Here is a 15408-nt window from a genome sequence, read left to right as displayed (position 1 = left end):
AAGTCATTCTGTTCCACCAACTATAAAGAGGGAAAGAATATCCTCCACTTACAAATAAGTACAGCACCAACAGCAGCTGAGGCTCAATACCATCCAAGTGAAAGCAACTGTCTGGATGGAAAGCCCATCCACCCATTTATCATTACTGCAACGTGTGTAATCTGCAAAAAGCATTGAAGTTGTAAATGTTGTCTACTCTGCTGGCACCTCTAACCTTCAATATCAACTACCAAGAAGAACAAGGATAAAGATTGCAAATGTTGGTATTCTCTTGCATAGGCATGCCAATACTTCAGTTTTCCCCAATAGTTTATCCATCATCTCAAATTCATGAACATCACTTCTTCCTAGCTAGGTTTACATCTTGCAACTTCTTCCACAATAGCTTGTGGGAAGTACCTTCAACCAAAGGATTGTAGTGGTTCAAGGAGATAACTAACGAGCACCTTCTTGAAGGCAATTGGAGATGAATAATAAATGTCACCTAGCTTTGGCCAATGAATACAGTGTTACGTAATCACTCTAAAATAACACTCTTACTACTGGTCATTGTATGACTCTTCACATTGCTATTGTACCCCATTCCTGGTATTGTAAACTTGTCACACAATAACAACATGTACTGTAACGTGATTTGCCACTGTAATTGCAGCCTCTAGATATTGGTGAAATTGCAGTGGCTTGGTTTTGGCCCTTCCAGCTCTTCGATGATAAAATGATGGCTCCTTTTTATATATCATAGGGTTGGATGGGAGAACCAGGGTTACCAGGTCAACCAGGACATTCTGGAATGCCTGGGATGAGTGGAATAAAGGTATTGTATTTCTATTCTGTTCTTGACCTTTTTTATAATCCTTATAAGACCACAAGTGAACTAACCAAGATTATGCTGGATGACTCTTTATAATGTTCCTGTGTTCATTAAGATTATTGCAGATCCATTCCTTCAGCACTGCTTTCCTGCACTAAGCCGAAATTCATAGCCCTTAATATTCAAAGATTTGTTGATTCCAGTCATGAATATTCTCAGCGATCAAGCCTTCAATGCAATGAAAGTTTCAGCGATTCACTACCTTTTTGGTTGAAAACAAACTCTTCAAGCCTCAGTCCCAAATGTCTGACACTGATTTTGTAACTGTGATCTTTCGTTTTAGACACCCGTGGCAGAAGAAACATTGTCAGTACATCTTTACAAAGCCATGAACTTTTGTGGAATTCATTGTGATCACCTCCTATTTGTTTAAACTGTAGAATACATTGATTAATCTTTTCTCATAGAATAAACCCCTTCATCCTAGAATTCATTCTAATGAACCTTTATTGTACCCTGTCTATCACAAATTGTTCCTCCACTAGTGAGGGAAGCTAGCTCTGTACAGTATTCTCAGCTGCATTAAGCTTTGTATAATTTCAGTAAGTTATCCTTACTTTTGTGCAACAAAAAAATTGCTGCAGGAGCTCAACAGGTCACAAGTGAATCCATCAGTGTTACTTATTGTGATTGGTGCTTCTGTTGCAGAGCTTCTATATTGTTGAGACCCAACAGAAATTTGGGACTGCTTCATCAAGCACCTTTGTTCCACCTACTGTGCTGGCCAGGGTCTTCAAGAGGCCAACCATTTCAATTCTGTTTCCCATTCCCACATTGACATGTCTATCCACGATTTGGAGAAGTTCCATTCTGGTTACACAAACACTGAATTCGCAAACTTGCAGTAGTCACTCCCACAATACCACACTTCCTTATTTTTTCACTTTTCCCTCTCCATCTGGCCCCCATCACTCCGTTTTTCCTTTCCCGCACCCTCTCCATCTGCCTAATGCACACTTACTCCTCCCGTCTCCCTCCTTTTATTATATGTCCCTCTGTCCTCTCCTATCAGATTCCATTATACTCAGCCTTTCATCACTTCTGCCTATCATCTCCACCACCTTACATTATTCCTGTCCTCATCTACTATAAACCCCTCTTTTTTTTTACCAATCCTGATGAAGGTTCTCGACTGTATATGTCGATTTTCCATTTCCCTCCATAGAAGCTGCCTGACCTACTGAGTCCCTCCAGCACTTTTTGTGTTGCTTCAGATTCCAGCAATTGCAGTCGCCTGTATCTTCTCTTTATGTTTGATCTGACATTCGCTTGCATCATACTATTCAGATTTCTTGCTGTGTGTGCACTTAACTTTCAAGGACATTTGGTCTGACAGAACCCCAGCTCTATTCAGTATTTAAAATGTACTCATTTTTCATATATTTTTCTTCTAGATGGAATATAATGCAGAAAAATGTCGATTTTCCATATCCTCACAGCCTCCTCGAGAACTCAGTTTTTGCAATTAGCAAATTTAGATATATCACTTTTGGTCCCTGTCAAAATTATTGATAAAAATTGTGAGCAATTGGGCCCCCAACATTCATCACTACAGCACCCAGTTACAACAGCCTTTCTACCAAAAATGATCCACTTATTCTGAGTGTGTTTTTCCCCATTAATCAATCTTAATCTATGCCTCCAATTTCATGTGCTCTAATTTTGTATAATCCTCTCTTGTGGAACCTTATGGAAGGCCATTTCCACTGATTTTTTTACCCTGCTCTATTCTGCTTGTTACAGTTTCAGGAAAAAACTTATCCAACCATTTCCATTTCATAAATCTGTTCACTGCTATTGTTTTCTAATTGCCCTGTTATCACCCTTAGTAGTTTCTAAAATTTGCTCGTCTATGGATGGTAGTTGACTGGTCTGTAGCTACCATCCATAGTTAAAGATTTTCTGCCTCCTTCATTTCTTCAGTAATGAGATTATACTATTCACTTAAAAGCTGTAAAATCTTCAAAAACTTTAGATTCAATGGAATTGTGAAACAATTGCAATACTCCTTTCAAAACCTTGATTAGCCTCTGAAAATTTATTAGCTTTCAGTCCCAGTAGTTTCTCCTTTACTATTTATTTACTAATGTTGATGTAGTTCAGCTTCTTAAGTCTGGACTTGTTATTTATAATTTTGCATGTTTTTTCATGAATCCAGATTTTAAAAATTAAACAAAATCACATAATACTGGAAATATCATGTCAGGCCACATTTGTGAGAAGAGAAAGTTTCAGATTTCAGGTCAGAGTCTGTTGGTCAGAACTGAAGGGTCCCTACTGAAATGTTTCTCTTCCCTCAGAAGCAGTTTGACCTGCTAAGTATTTCTATCATTTTCTGATATGTTTTATGTTTCTAGCATCTAGTATGTTTTGATATTCAAATGTTCCTACTATTAATGTCTGCCTATACAGCTTAGAGGAACGCGTGCATGGGCTATCTTGACTTTCCTATAGTATTCTTCCTACACGAGTGCACCCACAGTTGGCATTTTATATCCATTAATGACTGATTGAACAACCACTGAAGTGAATGCCTCAAAGAACTAATACAACATCTTACAAAAATTGTGGTATAAAACTACTGTAAAATATTTCACATTACAGTACATTAAATTACAGTAAGTACATAGAACATAGAATAGTACAGCACATTACAGACCCTTCGGCCCACAATGTTGTGCCGACCCTCAAACCCTGCCTCCCATATAACCACCACCTTAAATTCCCCCATGTACCTGTCTAGTAGTTCCTTCAACTTCACTAGTGTATCTTCCTCCACCATTGACTCAGGCAGTGCATTCCACGCACCAACCACTCTGAGTGAAAAACCTTCCTCTAGTATCCCCCTTGAACTTTCCTCCCCTTACCTTAAAGCCATGTCCTCTTGTACTGAACAGTGGTGCCCTGGGGAAGAGGCGCTGGCTGTCCACTCTGTCTATTCCTCTTAATATCTTGTATACCTCTATCATGTCTCTTCTCATCCTCCTCCTCTCCAAAGAGTAAAGCCCTAGCTCCCTTAATCTCTGATCATAATCCATACTCTTGAAACCAGGCAGCATCCTGGTAAATCTCCTCTGTGCCCTTTCCAATGCTTCCACATCCTTCCTATAGTGAGGCAACCAGGACTGGACACAGTACTCCAAGTGTGGCCTAACTAGAGTTTTAGAGAGCTGCATCATTACATCGCGTCTCTTAAACTCTATCCCTCGACTTATGAAAGCTAACACCCCATAAGCTTTCTTAACTACCCTATCTACCTGTGAGGCAACTTTCAGGGATCTGTGGACATGTACCCCCAGATCCCTCTGCTCCTCCACACTACCAAGTATCCTGTCATTTACTTTCTACTCTGCCTTGGAGTTTGTCTTTCCAAAGTGTACCACCTCACACTTCTCCGGGTTGAACTCCATATGCCACTTCACAGCCCACTTCTGCATCCTATCAATGTCTCTCTGCAATGTTCGACAATCCTCTAGACTATCTACAACACCACCAACGTTGGTGTCATCTGCAAACTTGCCAACCCACCCTTCTACCCCAACATCCAGGTCGTTAATAAAAATCCCAGAACAGATCCTTGTGGGACACCACTAGTCACAATCCTCTAATCTGAATGTACTCCTTCCACCACGACCCTCTGCCTTCTGCAGGCAAGCCAATTCTGAATCCACCTGGCCAAACTTCCCTGGATCCCATGCCTTCTGACTTTCTGAATAAGCCTACCATGTGGAACCTTGTCAAATGCCTTACTAAAATCCATGTAGATCACATCCACTGCACTACCCTCATCTATATGCCTGGTCACCTCCTCAAAGAACTCTATCAGGCTTGTTAGGCACAATCTTTCCTTCACAAAGCCATGCTGACTGTCCCTGATCAGACCATGATTCTCTAAATGCCCATAGATCCTATCTCTAAGAACCTTTTCCAACAGCTTTCCCACCACAGACGTAAGGCTCACTGGTCTATAATTACCTGGACTATCCCTACTACCTTTTTTGAACAAGGGGACAACATTAGCCTCCCTCCAATCCTCCGGTACCATTCCCGTGGACAACGAGGACATAAAGATCCTAGCCAGAGGTTCAGCAGAGGTTCAAGTAGGCCAGCTGGTGGTACAATGGCATCAGAGCTGGACTCCGGAGCGAAGGCTCCCGAGTCCAAATCCAAGTTGGGCCACCCCTGAGCACACTTCCTATCCGTGCTGGGTTGAGCGTCAAGCTAGCCACTCTGCCTCATAAAAAATACAAGGGTCAAGTCAGGAACGTTCAAACTGTGACCCAGTTAATCCAAAAGGAGACCAATCCTGACACCACACACCAGACAAGAATGGCTGACTGTCTGGTGCGACACACTAAAAAAATTTTTTTAAAGTAAGATCCAAATAACTGCACAATTTAATATATTTTTCTGTTACTCTCCCGTGGGCAGTGACTCATGCTGACTCACTTCCCACAATTTTCAACTGTCCATTGAGATCTATCAACAGATATGCATCTAATTCAAGCATTGCATTCCAGCCAGTTTGTTCAAATAGATGTATACTTTTCCTGCAGAAGTTTTGAGTTGGTGGACACTGACCTGTGATCAAGAGTGGAAACCCTAGCAGACTGATATCCATTCTTAGACTGAATTAAATTTTGGTATGGCTATAGCCTCCTTTATTGAAGTCAATTAACTTGGGAATGTCATAAGTGAACTTGAGAGCCTACAAGTCTTTACTGGACAGACAGTATTCTTAATCTGGGCGATGCAAGGGGTCTCAATTAGTTTCGTGTTTCTGTTAATGTTTATGGAGTTAATAGATAGAGCTTCTCTGACTAACAGATTTGATTAGTCATAAATACTTTAACTGATATTCAGGTGCGTTTACATTCTCATGCGATCGTTTTTATTGATAGCATTTTGATTTTACATTTCTTATCTGCTGAAATTATTGAATGCTGATGTGTTAACTTGGCAATATTCATAGGTTTTGCACTGGTTATGTGTGGAGTAGAACAGTCTGAGATTATAGGTTGACTCTGCATTCAACATGCAAATCCTGAACTCTACTCACAGGTTAGGTGTAGGAGTTATGTATCTATTTTTTTGTCTGTCTGTATTGTACTTTGTGCTGCATTTTTATTGTGGGTAATTTGTCACATGGGTTGGGGTATGGTAGATGTAAGGAGTAGAGACATATTCATGCTTTGTCTTTAGTCAGTTTTTAGTCTGGTTAGAGCACGGGGTAAGTTGGGGGAAATTATTTTTTTTGTTGACTGCTTGGTAAGTTTAAAACTGCTAACATTTAAATACATTAAGATCACTAAAGCTGAAATTTGCTTAGACTGCTTATTTCATTATATTGTTAGTTTTGGTTACATTTTGTGCTATCTGTGATACCAGAAGAGCAAAGAATGAATGACAAGAGATGAAGGATTTGGGTTAAGATATTCCTTCAGAGGAGAGAGTACTAAGTGTACAATGGTGCATTCAGTTTATATTTTTAAGCTTAAGATCACCATCCAAGGTTAGTTCCATGTGCGTTCTGTTAGGAGTCATGAGTCTAGTGTTATCTGCTAAGAAGATCCTACAAGATCTATGCAAGAAGGGGCTTGGTTGGGATGACACTATACCAACAGTTATTACTCCTGAGACAAGCTGGCTGGAAGAATGCTGCCATTTAGAAGACTTCAAGGTTGTTAAAATGTTTGAAACCCATGCATTTTGGAAAAACTACTGCTGCACATTTACACCACTCTACAGACCAAGCAAAGATGGCAATGGAGCAGTTACCTACCTATTATTGCATAGCACATGTTCTCAGGTACACAATGCTTTTATCATGGGAAGATCTTGGGTAGCTCTGTTGAAAACAGTTTCTATCCCTCATATGGAGGTCACCGCTGCTATGAGGAAGGAGTTGCACATGCAGCTTCATGACTCCATTTTTTGGTCTAATAGTATTTTTGTGCTGAAATATATTAAGAATATAGCTTCCATGTTCCTAACCTTCGTTGAAGAATTCAGAAATTCTTACAAGCTACGTAACCCATCAGATATGGCCTCTAGAGGGTTGAAGGTGAAGGTTTTTCTGAAGAATCAGACATGGATATCAGGACCTCAGTATCTTCTTCAGCCTGAAAGTGAATGGCCTGTAAAGCCTGATTGTTCTGGAGAACTTCTACTAAATAATCCTGAAGTCAAGGGGATTGTTACAATTAATGTCTTGCAGACCGAAGAAGAGGTGGACACAGTTTGCCTTTACTTTATCCACAATCTCTTTTTTACTTTATCCATTCTTCTCCAATCTGTTGAACCCTCCCCTCTGCTATTTAGTTTAAAGCCTAGTTACAACCCTAGTTATGGAATTCGCCAAGATCCAGGTCCCACCACAGTTCAGGTGGAGTCTGTGCCAATGAAACAGCTCCTTCCCCAATACTGGTGCCAGTTACCCATGAATTCAAACCCACTTCTCCCATGCCAATCTTTGAGCCATGTATTTAAGTTTCTAATCTTCTTAACCCTGTGTCAATTTGCACTTGGCTCGGGCAGTAATCCAGAGATTACCACCTCTTTGGTTCTGCTTTTTAATTTAGTCCTTAAATACTCAAATTCCCTCAGCAGAACCTATTCTTGCATTCTACCTATGTCATTGATACCTACATGGACCACGACAACTGGATCTCTTCCCCTCCCCCCACCCACACTGCAAATTCCTCACCAGGTCAGATAAGATGTCCCAAACCCGGGCACCAGGTAGGCAACACATTCTTTGGGATGCTCTATCTTCACAACAGAGAACTTTGTCTATTCCCCTGGCTATACTATCCCCAATTACCTCTGCATTTCTCTTCTCATCCCCCCCCCCGCCCCTGAATGGCTCCATGAACCATAGTACCACAGTTGAGGTTGCTCATCCTTCCTACAGCCCCCACTCTTATCCCTTTAGGGAGCAAGAATCTCAGACCTATTGGACAAGCTCAAGGGCTCCTCCAGCATTATCTCTTGGATCCGACTACCTCACTTGCAGTCACACCCTCTTTTCCCTGACCACAGACTGAATTTGAGGCAGCTAATCTAATGGGTGTGACCACCGCCTGAAACAGACCAATCTGGTAACTCTTGCCCTCCTTGATATGTTGCGGTGTTTGAAGCTCAGATTCTGGGTCATCAACTTTGAGCCTGAGTTCCTTGAGCAGCCAACACATGCTGCAGATGTGGTCACCAGCACCCACATCATGCAGCTACAGCACATCACCTGATCCTGCATCTTTCTTACTTTATTTAATTAGTTGTAGCTTGGTGACTTTTTATTCAACCACTCCAAAAGCTTTATCTACTATTCAACTATGCCTTCTCACCGAAGACGCTTGAGCCTAAGTTGGTAAACTCTGCTCTCTCCACTGGTAAACTATATTGCAAAGCGACTTATAGTCCCACCTTATTGGACCTACAACAACTTTGCCACTATTCTAATTATTGGTTCATTTTTTTCTTTGCAAAACATGCTAAGTGCCTCTATTATCAAAAGTGCTAGCGAACTGCTTATGTAAAGGTGAAAATTTGGTCCAACCAGTCCATTCTGACATTTATTTTCCACTTTACCCTCCTTCTATCTCTCCTCAGTGGATTCTATCAAGGTAAATTTCTGATTCCTGTTTTCTCTTTTCTCATATGGTTGTCTATTCTTTCTCCCCTGCCTCCCCCCCCCCCCAATGGGTCTATTCTACTTGCTTCGAAATCTCATTTGAGTATCCATTTCCCTATTTTTAAGTTAGTTTATTCTGAAATCCCCATTGGATTTTGTGATTACATAATAGCCTTTACTGTATTCATCCCCACAAAGGGAAATGTTCTCTCTGTTCAGACTGTTGAAAAATGTCATAGCAATAAGGACTCCATATGTTAGACAGAATAATAGAGTGAAATATTAGATTACTCTGCAGTCTTCTCAATAGGAAAAAATCTCTTTGCAGAATCAGAGTGATCCATCAGAACTCTGCTAAATGTCACCTAGATGGCTACACATGAATAGAGATAAGCTTCCAAGAAATGGGTCACTTTCCACCAAAACTGGTTAAGCATGAGCATATCATATTGCAGGCATTGTGGACAAAGAAACATCATAAGCAGATTGATCTACTTCATGAATAGAGAGTGCCACCAAGTGCAAAACATACTTCATCAGGAAAAATTGCTATCCTGAGCGCACAGAGACTTAACTCCAAAGAAAACACTTGGGTTTAATATAGCTGACGTATTCAGAGAATCACAAATTTTCATGGTCAAAGTAGTTAGGTTGAAGATAGATCATACAATGTACTTTTTCTATTATTTATTTGATTTGACTGTAATTTCCATTTTCTGAAATATTTTGCCAATAATTACATGTTCAACAACATCATGTCTTTGCGATTCAATGATGTAATGGACTGTCATACCATTATCTTACCTTTCTCCAAAGATGATACATGTTTCTATACATCTGCAAGATTTGTACATGAACCAGGTACATGTACTAAATATGTACATTTGGTACATGAATTAATAAAGCAACAATGGTGTTTCAAGCACTGCTGAAAATAACACAAAAGTTCTTCTTCAAATGTCTCTTCCCCCACCCCCCAGCCTTTATACTGAGAGCCTCTACAGTCATTAAGACATTTGTTTTTGCCAATTCACCCACAAGGATGGCTAACTTAAGTGCAGACTTGATGAGCACAAGATGCTTTATTCATTTTCTTAGTTTGATGTGGAATTCATTACCTTTAGTGCTGATGCAGGGTCTTAACCTGAAACAATACTATCCCTTTGCCTTCATAGATGCTGCAAAGTGCCTCAAGCAGTTTGAAGTTTTTTTTGGTGCAACTTATAGCATCTGAAGTTTCTTATAGTTTTATTACTTTTGTGTTGTGATGACAGTGGCAGCCTCCTATTTTTAAATTGCATGTTTCAAATGGAAACAAATTTTAAACTATATTTTATCAGTTTGGTGCTGGATTAAATATATATATATATAAGAACATAAGAGATAGGAGCAGGAGTAGGCCTATCGGCCCCTCAAGCCTGCTCCGCCATTCAACAAGATCATGGCTGATCCAATCTTAACTCTAGTTATCACCGAATCCCACAAGGCAACAGTGCCAGCCAACAGGGCACCATGCTGCCCATTTTATTTTATTATTCATCCCGCCCAAACCCATGTGATTACCCGGGGGAAAAAAAACGATTTGCCAATTGAGGAGAAAAAATCTGGAAAATTCCTCTCCGACCTATCCAGGCTATCGAAAACTGGCCCAGGAAATCACATGGCTGATCTAAACCTAGCCTCATATCCACTTACCTGCTCGCTCACCATATCCCCTAATGCCATTTTTATCCAGGAAAATGTCTATCTCCGTTTTGAATTTATTGAGTGTAGTAGCTTCCACAGCTCTCTGGGGCAGTAAATTCCACAGCCCCACTACCCTCTGAGTGAAGAAATTTCTCCTCATCTCAGTCCTGGAATGGCATCCCCTTATTTTAAGATTATGCCCCCTAGTCCTAGTTTCACCCATCATTGGGAACATTCTCCCCCCGTCCACCCGATCAAGCCCCTTCACAATCTTATATGTTTCAATAAGATCGCCTCTCATTCTTCGGAACTCCAATGAGTAGAGTCCCAATCTACTCAACCTCTCATCATACATCAACCCACCCATCCCTGGAATTAACCTAGTGAACCTTCTCTGCACTGCCTCGAGAGCCAGTATGTCCTTTCTTAAATATGGACACCAGAACTGCACGCAGTACTCCAGGTGTGGTCTCACCAATACCCGGTACAACTGCAGTAAGACCTCCCTGTTCTTATACTCCATCCCCCTAGCAATAAAAGCCAGCATTCCATTGGCCTTCTTGACCACCTGCTGCACTTGCATACTAACTTTTTGTGTTTCCTGCACCAGGACCGCCCCCCCCCCCGATCCCTTTGCACAGAAGCACTTTCCAGTTTCTCCCCATTTAGATAATAACTTGCTCTATTATTTTTCCTGCCAAAGTGCAAGACCTCACACTTGTCAGTATTATATTTCATCTGCCAAATGTCTGCCCAATCACTCAGCCTATCTATGTCCCCCTGCAGGGTTTCAATGTCCTCCGCATTCATTACACTCCCTCCCATCTTTGTGTCATCAGCAAACTTCGATACGTTGCACTTAGTCCCTTTCTCCAAATCATTAATATAGATTGTAAAGAGTTGGGGTCCCAACACCGACCCCTGCGGAACACCACTAGTCACCAACTGCCATTCTGAGAATAAACCATTTATCCCAACTCTCTGTTTTCTGTTAGAAAGCCAATCCTCCACCCATGCCAGAATATTATCCCCAATCCCATGATTTTTTACTTTAAGTAATAATCTTTGGTGTGGCACCTTGTCAAATGCCTTTTGGAAGTCCAAATACACCACATCCACTGGTTCCCCTTATCTACCCTATATGTTATGTCCTCAAAGAACTCCAACAAATTTGTCAAACATGACTTCCCTTTTGTATTAAATATATATCACAGAGAATGATTTATTTGTTTATTTGATATAATTTGAGTTAGCTTTAATTCAAACAACTGTTACAGTAAGAATTTATTTCCTGTTGGGGTTGTTGTCAGATTTTTGGAAAAGCATTGATATAGAACAATGCTAATGGCTAAAATATACTTGCAGGTCATGGCTGATTGCAGTAGTGCTAAATTATTTTGAGAAGCTATTACATATTTGTTCTTGAAGTATTGAACAGAAACAATATAAGCTTGAGGAAATCTGCATGCATCCTCTTTTTTAGAGGATCATCATGCTAGGATCATGTCATGCAGAGGAAATGATGCTATCTACTAAATTCCAGGTGGATCATTTTGGTAGTGCTTAGAAAATGGATAGGAATCAGAAAAAAGAAATAGACCCCTCCGCCACAACATTCATACTTCAAGATAGGGGTGACAAAGAAACTTGTTGGGCAGAGTAGATTGCTTAATAAAGAACAAGTTATGTAAACTCACTGAGTACCTAGCAGTGAACATCACAATGTTGTCATGATGAATCATGAGTTGCATATTATAAGTAATAACCCTTGTAATTCATGAAGTCCTCTGGGCTCTGAAGAGAGTGGTTCATCATGTGAGAAATAATTTTTTTTGCTAAAATTTATTTTATCTCCTTTAGGGTTCCAAAGGAAATGCAGGTGTCCAGGGAAGGCAGGTAAAGGCCAAATTTTCTTGGTTGTTGCAAATCAATTAATTCTAACAATTCTAACTCTGAAAAAGAATTAAAATTTCTGTGTATTCTATAAATCCAGTATGAATAATAAAAAGAATCAAAAAGTGAATTTTAATTAGTTTTCCTGTTTCTTCAAATTAATTGTAACAATTCTTCTTGAATCATTCATTAAGATGTTTGCACTTGTAGCTATCATATTAGAACATTAAACAGTACAGCACAGGAACAAGCCCTTCAGCCCACCATCAACTCATTCTCTCCACTCCCTGCACATTCACATGTCTTTCTAAAAGCCTTTTAAATGCAATTATCATATCTGTTTCCACCACTCCCTGTGGCAGCCTGTTCCAGGCACCTACCTTGCTTTGTATAAAAGATGTGCCTCACACATCTACTTTAAACATTCCCTGTCTCACCTTAAATGTATGTTCTCTAATATTTTACTTTTCTATCCTGGGAAAAAAATAACAGCTGAATACCTTATCTATTCCCCTCATAATCTAATAAACTTCCATCAGATCTCCCCTTAGTTTCCAGTATTCCAGAGAAAACAGCCTGCATTTATACACTCTCTCCTTAGAGCACATGCTTTCATTCAAGCAGCATCCTAGTAATCCACTTCTAAGCCCTTTCCAAAGCCAGCTCATAAATCTCTTATAAACCCTTTTCAAAGCCTACACCACCTTCCTGTAATGTGGCAACCAGGACTGCAAATAATATTGATTATATTAATCAAGAATATAGACAATTGTCTGTGGATACAGTGGAATATAATGCCATACAAGAATAATATCTACATTTTATGATATTTAATGAGTAGTTTTAATGGTGATTTTTATTTAACAAACATTTTGCTCAGTCATATTTTATTCCTGACAAACCATGTTAGGGAACTGGAGCTGGAGCTGGATGAACTTTGGATCCTTCGGGAGGCAGAGACAAAAATAGACAGGAGTTTCAGGGAGATAGTCACCCCTAAAAGTCAGGAGACGGGTAGCTGGGTGACTGTCAGGAGAGGCAAGGGGAATAGACAGGAAGAGCAGAGCACCCCTGTGGCCATTCCCATCAACAGTAAGTATACCGTTTTGAATACTGTTGGTGGGGACAACCTACCAAGGACAAGTTGCAGTGGTTGCGTCTCTGGCACCAAGACTGGACCCTCAGCTCAGAAGGGAAGGAGGGAAAAGAGGAGAGCAGTAGTGATAGGGGATTCGATAGTTAGGGGGACAGATAGGAGGTTCTGGGGAAGAGATCGAGAATCCTGGATGGTCTGTTGCCTCCCTGGTCCCAGGGTCCACAATATCTCAGATTGAGTTCTCAGTATTCTCAAGAGGGAGAGTGAGCAGCTGGATGTCGTGGTCCTTGTAGGGACCAATGACGTGAGTAGGAAGAATGAGGAGGTCCTGAAAGGTGAGTTTAGGGAGCTAGGTGCCAAGTTAAAGGACAGGACCTCCAGGATAGCAATCTCAAGATTGCTTCCAGTGCCACGTGCAGGTGGGTTTAGAAATAGTAAGATAGTGCAGATCAACACGTGGCTGAAGACATGGTGCAAAAGGGAGGGCTTCAGATTTGTAAATAATTGGGCAGTCTTCCATAGAAGGTGGGACCTGTACAGCGGAACGGTTTACATCTGAACTGGAGGGGGACAAGTATTTTTGCAGGTAGGTTTGCTAGAGAGGCTCCAGTGGATTTAAACTAGATATGAGGGGGGAGGGGAACCAGAGTGTAGGAGCGGATATATGGGAAAAGGAAGAAAAAGACAGTAAAGTTCTTTGTACTGTTAGAGACAAACAGAGAAGAAGAGGTGGAGAATTTCTTAAATGCATTTATTTTAATACTAGGAGCATTGTAAGAAAGGTGGATGAGCTTAGAGCATGGATTGATACCTGGAAATATGATAGACAATAGACAATAGGTGCAGAAGTAGACCATTCGGCCCTTCGAGCCTGCACCGCCATTTTGAGATCATGGCTGATCAACTACTATCAATACCCGGTTCCTGCCTTGTCCCCATATCCCTTGATTCCCCTATCCATAAGATACCTATCTAGCTCCTTCTTGAAAGCATCCAGAGAATTGGCCTCCACTACCTTCCGAGGCAGTGCATTCCAGACCCCCACAACTCTCTGGGAGAAGTTTTTCCTTAACTCTGTCCTAAATGACCTACCCCTTATTCTCAAACCATGCCCTCTGGTACTGGACTCTCCCAGCATCTGGAGCATATTTCCTGCCTCTATCTTGTCCAATCCCTTAATAATCTTATATGTTTCAATCAGATCCCCTCTCAATCTCCTTAATTCCAGTGTTTACAAGCCCAGTCTCTCTAACCTCTCTGCGTAAGACTGTCCAGACATCCCAGGAATTAACCTCGTGAATCTACGCTGCACTTCCTCTACAGCCAGAATGTCCTTCCTTAACCCTGGAGACCAAAACTGTACACAATACTCCATGCATGGTCTCATCAGTGCCCTGTACAAATGCAAAAGGATTTCCTTGCTCTTGTACTCAATTCCCTTTGTAATAAAGGCCAACATTCCATTAGCCTTCTTCACTGCCTGCTGCACTTGCTCATTCACCTTCAGTGACTGATGAACAAGGACTCCTAGATCTCTTTGTATTTCTCCCTTACCTAACTCTACACCATTCAGATAATAATCTGCCTTCCTGTTCTTACTCCCAAAGTGGATAACCTCACACTTATTCACATTAACCGTCATCTGCCAAGTATCTGCCCATTCACCCAGCCTATCCAAGTCACCCTGAATTCTCCTAGCATCCTCATCACATGTCACACTGCCACCCAGCTTAGTATCATCAGCAAATTTGCTGGTGTTATTTTCAATGCCTTCATCCAAATCATTGACGTAAATTGTAAACAGCTGTGGTCCCAATACCGAGCCCTGTGGCACCCCACTAGTCACCACCTGCCATTCCGAGAAACACCCATTCACCACTACCCTTTGCTTTCTATCTGCCAACCAGTTTTCTATCCATGTCAATATCTTCCCCCCAATGCCCTGAGCTTTGATTTTACCCACCAATCTCCTATGTAGGACCTTATCAAATGCCTTCTGAAAATTGAGGTACACTACATCCAATGGATCTCCCCCGTCTAACTTCCTGGTTACATCCTCAAAAAACTCCAACAGATTAGTCAAGCATGATTTACCCTTGGTAAATCCATGCTGGCTCGGCCCAATCCTATCACTGCTATCTAGATATGCCACTATTTCATCCTTAATAATAGACTCTAGCATCTTCCCCACCACCAATGTCAGGCTGACAGGTCGATAGTTCTGTTTTC

The 15408-nt window shown here is 41.0% G+C and overlaps 1 protein-coding gene across 1 annotated transcript in view; it reads left to right on the top strand.

Moving 5' to 3' along the window:
* col21a1 (collagen, type XXI, alpha 1) overlaps nt 1-15408 on the top strand; it is a 192301-nt gene that overhangs the window by 138032 nt on the left and 38861 nt on the right. The window contains exons 21-22 of the mRNA XM_059983461.1: nt 743-814; nt 12051-12086. Of these exons, the coding sequence (XP_059839444.1) occupies nt 743-814; nt 12051-12086 (108 nt within the window). The remainder of the gene's footprint in view (nt 1-742; nt 815-12050; nt 12087-15408) is intronic.

Source organism: Hypanus sabinus, chromosome 10 (genome assembly GCF_030144855.1).
Source record: "Hypanus sabinus isolate sHypSab1 chromosome 10, sHypSab1.hap1, whole genome shotgun sequence".
In the NCBI taxonomy this organism is placed as follows: Eukaryota; Metazoa; Chordata; class Chondrichthyes; order Myliobatiformes; family Dasyatidae; genus Hypanus; species Hypanus sabinus.
Note: the sequence above shows the minus strand (reverse complement) of the source record. Positions and strands in the feature narration are given on the sequence as shown.